Source organism: Schistocerca americana, chromosome 3 (assembly GCF_021461395.2).
Source record: "Schistocerca americana isolate TAMUIC-IGC-003095 chromosome 3, iqSchAmer2.1, whole genome shotgun sequence".
Taxonomy (NCBI): Eukaryota; Metazoa; Arthropoda; class Insecta; order Orthoptera; family Acrididae; genus Schistocerca; species Schistocerca americana.
The window spans coordinates 251,405,423-251,420,372 of NC_060121.1; the positions used below are offsets into that span (position 1 = coordinate 251,405,423).

The 14,950-nt window shown below is 38.6% G+C and overlaps 1 protein-coding gene across 1 annotated transcript in view; it reads left to right on the forward strand.

The window, feature by feature from the left end:
* Positions 1 to 3,086, forward strand: part of LOC124606002 — a 141,849-nt gene extending 138,763 nt beyond the window's left edge. The window contains exon 10 of the mRNA XM_047137964.1: positions 1,445 to 3,086. Coding sequence (XP_046993920.1) covers positions 1,445 to 2,970 — 1,526 coding nt within the window. The 3' untranslated portion in view covers positions 2,971 to 3,086. The remainder of the gene's footprint in view (positions 1 to 1,444) is intronic.
* Positions 3,087 to 14,950: the final 11,864 nt, after the last annotated feature.

Sequence of the window (14,950 nt, forward strand, 5' to 3'; positions counted from 1 at the left end):
GTGATCTTGGCTTTCACAAAAAATATATGTTGATTGTGATGTCACATATTACACGGAATATGTGGACGTAACACCAACAAATTGTTACAAATGAAACGAGTTCTGGGTAAAGCAACTGGCAGAGGAAGCAAAGTATATGTACAAAACAGTGTTTCTTTTAAAATAATTGTGGTTGTGTTGGAATATTTGCCGAATTCCAAAATTTACTATCTAGATATCAGTGTGATAAAAGACTTTGGAATTAAAAGGAACCCACTGGATACCATGCTGTTAAGTAATGCAACAGTTTTTCTAAACAAGTGATATATTGTTCCCGGATCCACAGTATAATTTCAAAATAGTGTTTGATCTACTGAAATGAATAATTAAATTTCAAGAAATCTGTATTCTTTATATTTAATGAGCATGAAAATCTGTGTAAATCACTACTGAGCATATTTTAAAGCTGCATACATAAATTTGTATGGCACACATTGATAGTGATTCATATCACAAAGAAAACTGCTCTTAGGTAATGTAAGAGTGTGACTCAAATATAACCAGAATTTTTTGTAAGTTTATTTCAGCTTTTGAAAAACTCATACACATGAACTCTTTTTTTTCTATATGGTATTCTAAATGGGAAACAAAATTTTCTCAGTTGTTAGGCAGTTTCTCGATCCTGTTTTCTTAAAATGAATGTGACTGTGACAGTAGCCAGTTGTCCATGAACACTTCGCAGTGCCATCATAATCAAATCTGTGTCCCTGGACTGCTTCCTTTAGTGGTTCAAACAAATTAAAATTTCAGGGAGATAAGTCCAGACTGTAGGAGGATGTTAAAGCGTGGTTCAGAAAAATTCCTGAATTATTTGTTGCATTCTGGCAGCTGTGTGCGATTGAGCATTGTCATGAAGCATGATCACATCCTGAATTGGATATATGCATGTTTTGTTTGGTCCAAAAGTTGGCAATAGTATGCAGTGTTCACAGTACGATGTTCTTAGAGAAAATTTGTGAAAACAACTACTTTAAAATCAAAAAAGATTCTCCGCAGTCATGTTGGTCCTTGAACTACTTCAGTGAGCTGCATTGTCAACAGCTTCTTCACCTTGTAAAAACTGTTTGTGCCATGCATACACTTGAGTTGGTCTTTCTCAGGGTGTTGTCCCCAAATTGTGCCTCAAATCTTTCCAGAATTTCAGATGATTTTATGTCCTCTGTTTTGAGAAAGTTTATTATAAAGTGTTGCACAACAGATGATGGTACTTCTGGAAATGAAAGCAACAATGAGCAGAGATCATGCCACTCTCTGTTTAAAGAAAGGCACTTAAAATAAAAATTCCCGTTTATATTTGATTCACTCTTGTATTTTATAAAATGGTAGGGCTCTGTGTAGAAGTATGTACTCAAAAGAAGAAGTGTATACGTATATTACATTTTACTTTTTGGTTTGTTTGTTACAGCATTGGAAGACAAAATTAGTATGGCTAATCCCCAGCCGACAGCATCGTTACCACCTCCATTGCCCCCATCTTCCCAGTCTCACATACATAACACAAACATTTACACTACGCAGACATTATACACAACCAAAGTTGTAGTGAGCAAAGGAAGTAAAAAGTGGATGGGTGACAGTATCTTACCTCTTGTGCCTTCCCCAAAGAGGGATATTTATGAGTTTGTGGATGAAAAGCAGATAAGGGAGGACGAAAGGAAGGTAAGTGTTGAAGACACTGATAGAGTGATAGAACACGAGTCAGTTTTTCGACGTCCTGAATCGTCAAATGCTAGCCTTCTAGTAGAAGCAGCACTTGATGCTGCTGAACGTGATATTGACATCTCAAGTATGGTACCAAGTACTGCTTCTACGACTGTAATAACTGCCAGTGAACTGGCCGGTACCAAAGAACAGACAGGAAATTTGTATGACCTACCACATTCACAAAGTCATTTAGTAAATGGAAATCACCACCATCAAGCACTGAGCATGCAGTCACCCATCCACAATAAAACTGAACAAGATAACCATGTCGAAAACTATCTTGTGTCACCATCCACCACACCAGAGCACCATTTGCAGCCACAGCGCTCAAGCCCAGACAATAATCACTTACAACAGATGGATAGTTACACGCTTCAGAGACAATCACCATCGCAGCCTGATGCAGAGTCTCTCAATAATCATCCACAACATAGGCCTCATGTTGTGGATGTGTATGCTTTGCAACATCGTGATGATGAAGGATCAGAATCAGTGCCACAAGGGTATGCCATACAGCACCGGCAGGAGGAACTGATGTCTCCTGCTGGTACACCAGATGCAAGCTACAGCCTGCATCACCAGGAAGAAATCATCTCACCAGCTGGAACTCCAGCACCAGCTACAGCTGCTGCAACGTATGATTTACCTGCAGCTGATGATGCATCTAGTTGTGATGAAGGTGAAGTGCAGAATTTGAGTGTAGGCATAAAGGGCAAGCTGGACTTGGCAGCCTACAAGCAATATGAAAGCCTGGATGAATTCAGTCGTGTCGGGGACAGGTTTGAGCCACTGACAGTTGTCGGCAACAGCGGTGAGCTGCAAGGCCTGGATATGTCGGCACGCACATACCATCCTCATCCTACTCACCCTCAAAGTTTCCCTCGTTACCACCACGCACTGTACGAGGAAAGACAGAGTGTCGACCTGTCTCGAGGTAGTGGATATGCGTCTCCACCTCCATACGGTGGACACTCAGAGGTATTGCGAGTGGTGAGTTTGGACTTAACACCAGGAGGAGGTAGGCACAGCGTAGACTTGTCTTTACCCCGGGCAGCTGTGGTTCCTGGCCAGCAGGCATTATCTGAACGAATTGTATCACCTCCACCACCACACCCCAATTATCACGGTTATCCTCTCTCGCCATCACCATACCATCCTGCTTCCCGTACTCCTCATATCACCTCTACCTCTCCGACAACGTATCATCATTACTCAGGTTACTATTGAGGTGTGCTGTGTATCTTATTTTTTGTCAGAGTATTTTGGAAGAGTATTTCTTTACTACTGTGAAACAAATGTATTTGAATAAGACATAGATGATGTTATTCAGTAGAATTAGATGTTACAAGGCAATTTTTTATAGCTGTCTTACTTGTTGCTACTTGTGATTGGTGGAAAGATGATGTGAAAGTCACTTTGCATCCACATGATTTATATAATTTTTAAGATTAATTGTCAGAGGTTTCTAAAATAACGTTAAAAATTTTATATGTCTATCTCCCTGTTTTTAAGTTTTTCTGTTAAAATGTTTGTCGTCATTAAGTTGCTTTGATGTCATTTCACAGTATGTTCCTGGCAGTGGGCTCTGCCACTGGAAAGACAAGCAGAATCACTTAAGTCATGACACATTAATAATTCAAGCATTATAACTGGCAAAACTTGCTTCATCACAGAACGATACTTTCCTGCATATTTTCTCTTCACTGGTTTTGAAAGTATGTAGGGTATGTTTCTAAAATTTTATGTGGTATGGAATATACAAACAAAACTAATTGGAAGTAGCAGTCTTGTACTAGCGTGATTAAAGATAAGTTGACTTGTTGATCACATTTTCCCCCAGAAAGCTATTCTTATTTTGTTGTAATTTTCCTTGAGTTGTTGGATTCAGATAGCCAAATGCAAAATTTGAAAATCAGTGGAGTGCCAACTAACTTCCTCCTTGAGATGTAAATTTTTACCTAGGTTTTTTTTTCCTTTTGTTTCTGTAACATCTTTTTATTTTGATGAAGGGATTATCAGATTCAAATGTAATATCTTTAACATTGTTCTGCTTGTTTCTGTCGAGTCTTCTCTGGTTTTAGAGCTTTTGGTGGTCAGTAAATTGATACTGTTCTGTTCTGTTCTTATACATTTTATTGCTACGGTTAATGTTTAAGCTGCGTAGTTGTACCCATTATCAGCATTAATATATTTGAAGATGTGAATACTGTAAGAGTCCTCAAGTTAATTTTGAAAACACAAGTGGCATTCTTTCCTTTTTGTCTCCTGCTTTTCTTGGTCCCCTCTTCACCACCACTACCGCTACCACCACCACCACCACCACCACCACCCCTTTTCCTCCCTTACTGATGTCCATCTTTTTGCCGGAATTGCTATCCCATTAATTACTTTAGCAACGGAATACAGGCCCAATTATACAAGAAAAGTAGAGGGTCAAAAAATTGATTTAGCCAACAGTATTTCATGGGTAAATCTGTGTGTTTCTTCCATGCCAACAAAGCTGGTTTATGCTTCCTCCTTAGCTGTGTGTGTTCACACCATGGTACTCTCCTATCTAGGGGAAATGTTTTCTCCAACTTTCTTTTTCTTTCAGCTCATAATATTTCATCTCTCAATATAAGAGATAATTTAAATGGGAGAAAATTCAATCAAGAAAACTACCAAACTATGAGGCAGAATTTCTGGCCAGTACTCACTTTCACGCAATGAAATAGTTAGTAATGCCAACAGATACATATATAAAGGCAAGCGAGACAACACTGTCCTAGTTTTGCAATTATTAGTTCCTTCCACGGGGAGGGAGAATGTATGGGTTGAGGAAATTTAAAAAGGAAGTGTCATCCTTTTTACCTACCCCCATCTCCTCCCTGAGGAATTGAAAATTTGAAAGCTAAGATAACATAAGAGATGAGTACAAGGGAGTCACATTCTGAAAACATATCTGACTAAAAGAATGTGGACTTTCGAACAATCCCTATTAAACGAAAATATTAATTTCATCACTCCTTCTTCTTCTTCTTCTTCTTCTTCTATTTCTACTTCTACTTAGTACTAGCACCACCACCACTACCACTCCTACTATTGTGAGTTTTACAGGTGCATGAGAAGGATGGTCTATTGGCCAAAAGCTGATGCGACCTATATAACGTTGAGCAAAAACTGTGCCGAAATACCTGTGTTCTAAATCATTGATCACAAAACTGAAGAAAACGTTTGTAGCAGCCATGACAGAGAAAAAAGAATAGCACTTCACTTAAACTATACAGTCATATCTCCCTTAAGTGGGCAAGAGACAACAGCCAAAATTTACAAATTAAATGAAACATAGCTACTATGCTGCTGAACTGTCAGAGGAATGCAAGCTCCACTGTCATTGAAACAAGCCTGAAAATTGATGTCATTTGTCAGTAATTACAACATTCATTACTAAAAAACTACACACAGACAATTTTTATGATGTCCTTTATTTTAGCATGCCTTAAATTTGAAGAATTTTGCTTAATACTTCTTGTTTCATACAGCCAGACATATTCTGAATTAAGCTCTGCCTTGTCACATAAGAAATATGGAGAGAAAAAGTTTTAAAAATTAATCGTGAAATTGACTCCTTTGTGAAAACAGCTAGTAACAGTCATGTACACACAAAATATAAACATGTCAAACCTTGTCCTGTAAGTGACCTCAGTTCATTCACTGAAGTTGAAAGAGAAGTGGAAGAGGCAAATAGATTGCTCCATTGCTCATGAGTAACTGTTGGTTTTTGTCTGTCTTATTAGTAATAAAAGATCTTGAAAGAGAGGAAGATAACAGTTTATATCTCACTGATAATGACATCTCTGTATGGTACATCCTATGCACAAAATGTGGACTATACTACAGTCCTGGTGGTTATAAACCCATTAAATTATTGATTTTTTTTTTAAGTTTTATTTTCAGACTGGATGAGATAGTGCATATAAATTATATAAATACGGTATGAATACATGCAGGCAAACCACCTTCCTCCTCCTCCTCCTCCTCTCTCTCTCTCTCTCTCTCTCTCTCTCTCTCTCCCCCCCCCCCCCCCCCCCTCATGCATCTGTCTGCTATTTTCTTGATGTAATTTATTATAATTGCTTTATCAAAATACAATCCTCAGGTTCACATTTGTATGGGATGGAGATCTTTCTCACAGGTTGTTGATCATTGATAGTTAAAAGAAAATATTGGTGTGTATATATAAATATACTGTACCACTTACATTGGTATGTGTAAATAGCCATGTCTGTTAAAACTGATTTTTACGTTTAATGTCATAACCTAGTTGCCAAGTGTGTACCAAAGTGTTTGCTAACAAGCATATGTCAAATAGCTTATATCTTTTAAGTTTTTTGTTGCTTTATTCATCAAAGCTTATGTTTTAGTTACTCGCAAACTGTGATTTTTTTAAAAAAAATGTTACTGATGTGAAGCCATGTAAAATTTTACATATTTGCTGCTAGTCACTATATTTACAGTATTATGTTTGTATATAACATTGTTCTAGTATTATTGTTCCAAAACTGTATGGTACCTGTAAGTTTAATACTGTGCAGCTGTACTTTTACATTGCTCTGCAATTATGTTTAAAACCTGACACATAATTTTAAACACTCAGGACGTAATGTTTTTATTATTGTTTGCTTGTTTATTGTAGGCAGGTAATTTGGTCCTGAGTGCATGTTAAGACCTCACTTCAGCAGTTGATATCTGCATTGCAAGTTTTAGAGTACTGAAAGCTAAGCAGTACCAGATATTAATAATGCCATTTTTTGTAATGTTTGCTTGATTTGTGTGTGTGTGTGTGTGTGTGTGTGTGTGTGTGAAACAAAAATGCTTCCAAAAATGTGTGTTCATACTAAAGGTCAGTTGCCATAAAAATACATTTAGAATTAACTGAAATATTACTGCCTATTACCATTGTGCATGTTTATCCTTATACAGATTGATTATATATGTAGCCTATGCTTAATGCCAAAGAGTTTTTAGAACTGTTACCAAATATACTGAAGCCAAAATTTATATGAGAGCCATGAGTGATAAGTGGAATTTCATTATTATTATTATTATTATTATTATTATTACTATTCAGTCTATTTATAAAATATTAAATCAAACTTTGGTTAATATTTTGTAGCCATTATAATGCTCTAATAGTGCTTAATACTATTATAGCTGTAGGAATGATATTATATACAAATTATGAAACCAATGAAAAATTGTTCAACAGCTATTAATCAATTACAATTTGCTTTTGTTAGGTGACAATGGAGAGGAGATAATGATGATGTCTGATGTATCATTTCTTGATAAATTTTGAACAACAGTAACATTTGACATTAACATTACTTAACCTATGTTGCAGCACAGAAATATTTTAATGACTATAGTCTACATTATAAATAATAATGCAGCAATGTGTGTGATGTTAGACACATCAAAATCTGAGCCACTAAACAGTTAACAATATTTGCTGCTTCTCTCTTCGTTTTCTCAAAGGAAAAACTCTTCTTTAAAACTCATTGAAATGTTTCAAATGTCAATCAAAACAGTCTTATTTTGATAAGAATTGGTAACTTGTGACCAATTGTTTGAATCTGCATTTTGATACTGTTAATTAATAATTGAAGGCTGTCATTTATCAGAGTGTTTACATACGTTTTCTTTTATTCTTAAATAGTGCCTTTGAGTGCAGTTTTGGAACACTGAAAAACCAAAATGCAGACCATTTCATGAAGAGAGTGTGAGAATACTTTGTATCCATTGCATTGAATGTTCATTTCACTCAGATATAGAAACGGGTAGAATAAATTAATCTGACAGGTTAATGTAAAAATAAAATAGAAATGACCCCACCACTGATAACTCAACATATAAAATATTAGAAAATTAAGATATTGTACTAGCTGTAAATGGCAGGGTATTGGAATGAGTATTTGAAGCTACTGGAAGTTAAAATAATTTCATTACCTTCAGAAGATTTCATATTTATTCAGTGGCAGATAATATTGAGCAGAATGGCTTGCTGCACAGTACTGCACTTGACAGTTGATTCCAGGAGAACCTACTTTGGTACAAGGTTTAGACAGATCAAACTAAATTCATGTATTCATTTCATTAATATTACACTCAGAGTCCCTATCTGCTTTTTGTTAGATTTGCTTCAAGAATCCTACAGGATGTACTACTTTTAAAGCAACAGATTTCATTTACAACTGAAGTAGCTATATTATGTCTTTGCAAGTATCTTTGAAAGCATTGTCTACACATTAAACCCCTTTATGCCCTCTGTATGTTTCTAAAAAAATGTGGCAATGATACTGAAAGTATATGACAAGTAATATTGCTGTGGTGCAGCTCAGGACAACAAATGAATTGCCTCCATGCATTTAAACATGTATTGTCAAGTCATACTGAGATTCCTAACTGTATTTGTTATAAAGTGCTACCGAATGTATTTGGGAATTAACAATTCATTGATGCTAGAATGCCAATAAACCGATTTCAAGGTTTCATTTTAAAAAGTTACCCAGTGATTTTTATTGGAAATACGTTATTTATAATTGCACCAGGGATTAATATGATTGTTATTTATCCCAGATAGCAACTAAAAGACATTGACAGTGAGACACATTTTCACTTTACTAAACATATTTACGGAAAAAACAGAAAAGAATGACAGTAACGTATTGCAAAGCTTGGACCAAGCTGTGGCATTGCTCATTTTTTTTAAATCAGTAATTTACTCCCATTCACTTCATTTAAAACTATGAAAGTGTCTTTTATTTGGCTCTGGAGAAAGTGTCCTGAAGGACATGTGCACATTAGAAGTAGGTGGGTTCAGGGAAGTTTCAGTGCAAAATGTGCTTACGTTGCAGTGTCAAAATAAGACGTAGCATTATAGGCCTTATCAGATACAAAAAACATTGATAATCAGAAAGGGTAGCTGGTAGCATTTTGTATTGAAAGAATCTCAATATTGGATATATTATTGTAAAATTTACAGTAACAGGTAATCTCATTAGTTTTTTATGATAGTTGTTTATTAAGTTTTTGGTCTATTTCTATTATTAATAACAGTATTTGCATTTTATCTGGTCATACCACCTTTAAATCTGGTCAGATATAAGTTCCAAACGACAGTGGAAATATATTCATAGTGTCACGAGTGACAGGGCATCTTCAAATAGTGGCACTGTTGTGAATTCAGTCTTTGTATTAAATGTTGAATATACATGTATATTAATCTTAAAGTACAAATTGTATTGTACCAAACAAAGTAAATTGTTATTTTAATGTAACTTTTCTATGGACTGTAGATCTGTAAAAATGGAAAAAAAATTAAAGTCTGCAGTTTGCATTTGTTCATATAACATTATGGTATATCTCTGATGTTCTCGAAGCATGGTGACAGACATTTCAGTCTGTGAATGTTGCTGCTTATAAATCTCAGCCATTATTACTCAATGATTAAATTGAATTTTTACTAAATATTTTCTTTTGAACTCTTTCCTAAGAAGAAACCTGCAGTATTTTTTTTTGTGTAAGAGTGAGGGACCAGTGACTGGTGACAAGTAGTTGCACTTGCATCTTTCAGCCCTGCTCTTTCTCCACATTTCTTGACTTCCATTTCATATTGTAGTATAGTGTCGGTGAAAGAAGTTAGTCATCTATAGAGCTGCAGCAACACGGAGGCACTGCCGCCGAGATGTATACAAACAAAATCACGTTTCGTGATTGGTTGAGGCAGACCCATGAAGCAGCCACACCAAGCCCACTGTAACTGTCGGGGATCTTCTTTCACTGGCGCTGATATCGTAACACAAATTGTATAGAAGAAAATTTTTTGTATAAGAAAAAAAGTAAAATGAGAGACAATTTAAAGTGCAGAATGGTAAAACAAGAGGTGTTTTGATTGATCAGATGACAGCCATTCATACAAGTTGCAGGAAAAAGAATTAAGATGTGTGATGATGTTAGGACAGAAAAATGATGACAGATGTAGAAAAGTGAACTAATGTTGCAGTAGTAGTAGGATGCTTTAGTATCTGATAGTGATTCACGTTCAGCAATGTAGGAAAGTACAGATTGCTACCTACCGTAAAAAAAGACATGTCAGGTTGCAGACAGGCACAGTTAAAAGACACTTACACAAAGCTTTGGCCACAGCCTTCATCAGCAAAAGAGAAACATACACCATTCATGAACACAAGCAAGCACCCCTCACACACACATGACCGCCAACTCTAGCGGCTTCGTTTGGGCGTTCTGCCTCGTGCTGCTGGAGTTGGTGGTCGTGTCTGCATGAGTTGTGTTTACTTGCGTGTGTGAATGATGCGTGTATCTCTTTTACTGACAAACGCTGTGGCCGAAAGCTTTGTGAAAGTGTCTTTTAGTTGTACCTGTCTGCAACATAATGTGTCTTCTTTACGGTAAGTAGCAAGCTATCTGTTCCTACATTGTTGATATTCCTTACTGTGGTTTCCATTGTTTGAGTAATTCACATTTCCCATCCAGCCTGAGTATCGATGTGGAGAACAGGGCTGAGATAGTTGGGCTTATTAGATCAGTTACAGCTCGCTCTTGTGGAGGCCGCCAACGTTGTGGGCATGGCATATGGGCCCATCTGCTGATGCGAGAGTATTATGAAATACTGCAGTCCTGTACTTATCTGACAGTTCTCACTATTCTGTGAAGCTTTGAATACATGCTATTGATAGTGACTGCCCTTGCCTGTGTTCACACTTTTTGATTCAGATCCCTCCCTGGACTGTTTGTGTACTATTACAATGACTTTCATTATACTCTTCACTTTGCTTCTGGCTAGCTGTTTATTTCACGGAATCTTTTGCCATTGGCCACAGAAATCACCATTTTGTTCCACTGGTCTCTGCGTCACTGCCAGTCCTAGTGATCACAAACAGTGGTCTGCATTTGCCGCGTGGGTTAGAAAAGTGGCAGTGAGCAATGTCTCGCCATGCTCCTGTTCACAGTGATGCACGAGTCCTAAGTTTCTAAAGTTGTGACAGCAGCATTTGCAACATCAATAACTGCAGCAATAGGACGAAAAGCAGGAATTGCTGTTACAACTACAGCAAACCCAACAACAGTCTGCAGTTGCACCATCGTCGCCTCCCTCTCAACTATTTGCTTGCTTTGACGAGGCAAACGAGGGTTGGGAGATTTACTTATGTTGTTTTGTTCTTCACTGTAAGGCAAGTTACATTGCTGATCCTCAATGTCAGAGTCCAATCTCATTGTTTTTTAGTAATAAATTCTACGATATGGTGCAACAATTATGCCAGCTCTTGGATACCAGTAATTTGAGCTTTTCTATTGTTTGCGGCTAGCTGACTGACTATTAATATCACCAAACCCACATCATTGCAAATAGCCTCAAAGTTAATTGATGTGTTAAGCAACATAAGCAAACATACGCAGCACGGTCTGCTGACTTGCAAGGCTTTTTCTGTAAACGGTCTTGCACATCGTTTGTGGAATAATTAATTTGTGATGTTGTTATACGTCTAGTTCCTGATAGAGAAGTTAATTCGAAGGCTTTAGAGTCATCTGGTCCAGCCATGAGCGATGTGAATTGTCAAAACTCACAAACAGCATTATTGCAAGCTATGTTTCACGATACTTCTGGTGTTGATTTCCTTGGTAGCAGTACTCGCTGTTGAGTCCTATGATCAACTGACGACAACCAGTCGATGTCGTCATCTGATTTACTGGACATCGTATTGTTTGGTACTCTGTCGAAGTGGGATTTAGTGGTCACAGCAGTAGTTACCAGTCCACCACCCTCATCGTTAGTAGATGCACACACAGAGTAGCACTTTGTTCGTCATCAGCATGTCCCAAAGAGAGCAGAAACTCGTACAAAAGTTTCCATCAAGTTGTTGTCAAAGAGTCACAGAAAAGTTAGTGCAGTAAAATTGATTGCAGCCCAAGCCATCAGCAACTTCACTGCCCATTCTGTGACGTCACTTATTTTACTGTTTGCAAACCAGAGCATCTGCCAGGCATCTGCTTAGACTTGTGGGCAACAACAACAATAGTCTCCAGAGCGATGCACTCTGTCTTGCTGGTGCCAGTAGTAGCAACAGGTGGGATGCAGAGGTTTATGCTGCAGCCAGAAAGTAATGGAGCTCTCACAGGCACAGCCATGTCTCTAATTAATGTTGGCACACACCGGTACATCAGCTCCTCATAGCTGCAATATCCTCACGGCAGAGTGGTAACAAATAATGAGGATTTTAGTCCACACTAAGTATAAAAATGTCAATCGGCAACTAACCCCACTGGTAGCAAACTTTTGGACGATATCTAACATTTTTGGCTTAGACACTTTCCCAGTTTTTGGTTTCCAAATTCAATACCAAGTGAATATGAACTTCCTGGCAGATTAAAACAGCATGTATGACAGTGACTCAAGCCTGAGGTCTTTGTCTTTTACAGGCAAGTGCTTTATCAACTGATATATCGAAGTACATCTCATAGCCCACCCTCACAGCTTTACTTCTGCCTGTATCTGATCCCATACCTTCCAAATTTAACAGAAGTTCTCCTGCAGAATGAAAATTCATTCTGGAAACTATCCCACAGGCTACGGCTAAGCTAAGTCTCCGAATTATCCTTTCCTGCAGGGGTTGTTGGTCCTGCTGCAAGGCATGCAGGAGAACTTCTGTGGAGGCTGAAAGGTAGAAGATGAGGTACTGGCAGAAGTAGAGCTCTGACAGTGGGTCTTGAGTAATGCTTAAACAGGTCAGTCTGTATAACACTTGCCCACGAAAGTCCCAGGTTCAAGTTTGTCTGGCACGTAGTTTTAATCTGCCAGGAAGTTTCAAATCAGCACACACTCCACTGCTGAGTGAAAATTCATTCTGAGAACAAGGAATTCACTTTCAAATTCCATTCAAAGAACAGCTTACATTATGTATGCAATATAAGTAACTGTTTGAACCTACATTAGGTTGTGCAACTTATATCGTTAAAGCAGTCAGCAGTGCCCAAGTTTTGTAGAGCGCATCCAGTGCCTTTCACCATGTGTGAACAAGTTAAAGTGAAGGTAGATGGCTTGCAAAGTATGGGAGTAATATCCCTAGTGTCACTTAGCCAGTAGGCAACACCCATGGTAGTAGTTAAGAGATGATAGATGGATCACCTAGAATTTGTGGCAATTTTAAGTCTGCCATTAATGCTGAAGCTAATGTTCATCTTTATCTGCAATTCCTGGGCTAGAAGAACTGTTGGAAAATTGGCTGGGCACCATTAAGATACATCTCACTCATGTCTGTTTTCAGTTACCTGTAGATGATCAGACGAAACAGTTGTGATTAATACCCAGTTCGGCATGTGTCACAACATATTGCTATTTGGGGTCACAAGTGTCTCCACTATATTTCAGAGATATCTCGAACAACTTACCCAAGGTAGTCCCATTTGGATTAATTATTTGGATGACTTGCTTATTACTGACCACATGGAAGAGGCATCTGCAAAATTTACAGATGATGTTTGAGCATCTTTAAGCCCATGGGCTGCATTTCTTCCTTGACAGATGTAGTTTTTTTGAGTCAAGTGTAAAGCACCTAGGGCTACACTCTGACACAAAATGTGGTGCATCCCCGAAGAAATTATCCAAATGGGATGGAAATCAGTAGACATGATACACATGTACAGACAAAAAAATTACTACAATTTCAGAAAAAATTGGACGATTTATTCAAGGGAAAGTTCTTCACACATTGAGAAAGTTAGTAACATGTTGGTCCACCTCTGGCAGTTATTTGTCTTGGCACTGATTAAGAGTTGTTGGATGTCGTGAGGGATATCGTGCCAAATTCTGTCCATTTGGCGAGTTAGATCATCAAAACCCTCTGCTAGTTGGAGGCCATCGCCCACAATGCTCCAAACGTTCTCAATTGGGGAGAGATTCAGTGACCTTGCTGGCCAAGGTAGGGTTTGGAAATCACAAAGACAAGCAGTAGAAACTCTCGTTGTGTGTGAGCCTCATTATGTTGCTGAAATGTAAGTCCAGATTAGCTCGCAATGAAGAGCAACAAAATGGGACATAGAATATCATCAGTGCGCTGCTGTGCTGTAAGGGCGCAGCAGATGGCAACTGGAGGGGTCCTGCTAGAAAATGAAATGGCAACTCTGATCATCATTCCTGGTTGTCCAGCTGTATGGCGGGCGACACTCAGCTTGGTATCCCACCGCTATCTGGTGCATCTCCAGACCCGTCTTTGGCCTGGAATCTCATTGACTGAAGGAGATTCCTCTTCAGTGATGAGTCCTGCTTTGAACTTTGCCCTAATGGCCAGTGGACGTGTGTCTGGAGATGCCCCAGGCAGCAGTGGGATACCAGCCTTACTGTGGCCCACCATACAGTCCAACCACCAGGAGCATTGGTCTGGAGTATCATTTCTTTTTATAGCAGGTAGACCCAAGGCACTGTTGTTGGCAATATGAGGGTTTGAGTTACAGCTGGCCAGAAACACACTGTCGGACATTGAAATTAGCTCTGGCCACACCGAGATATAGCATTTCCACTGCAGCCAGCTGGGCATGACACTCACAACCACACCTGAGACAATCTTGCCCAACTGCCTGCCTGCAACCACTACAACTTCCACCCTCATTTTAGGTTGGGAACAATGACTAGTGATGGGAGCCGATGAAGGTGAAACCATTTCCACCCCCATATGTCATGTCCACATTCCACCAATGCCAGGAACTCATTCCCCAGACAGACAGCAGAGGTTGAGTGTACACATACTGCGGTGCCTGTAGAGGCTGAACCGACCCAGTCTTGACCACCCATTCACCTGCAATGCCACTGAAACTGTCAATTGGCCAGCAATACCTCATATGACAACATCTTTCAACTCAGCCAATTACAATGCAGAAATATCATGGGAGCCTTTGTCAGTGATTCCAGCACCACTCTCTACCTTTCCTCGAAAATTCGGCACAGACTGGGCCATTTCTAACCCTATGCACTGATTAGGGAGGGAGGCATCATTTATGACAGAGCACAAGCTCAGTTTAGGGAAGGCAGTCAGCTGTGTCCTTTTTGAAAGTAACCATCCTGACATTTGAATTATGTGATTAGGATGGGGATTTGAACTGTCATCCAACTGAATGTGAGTTCATTGTCATAACTGTAGTGGCTTGAAGATTA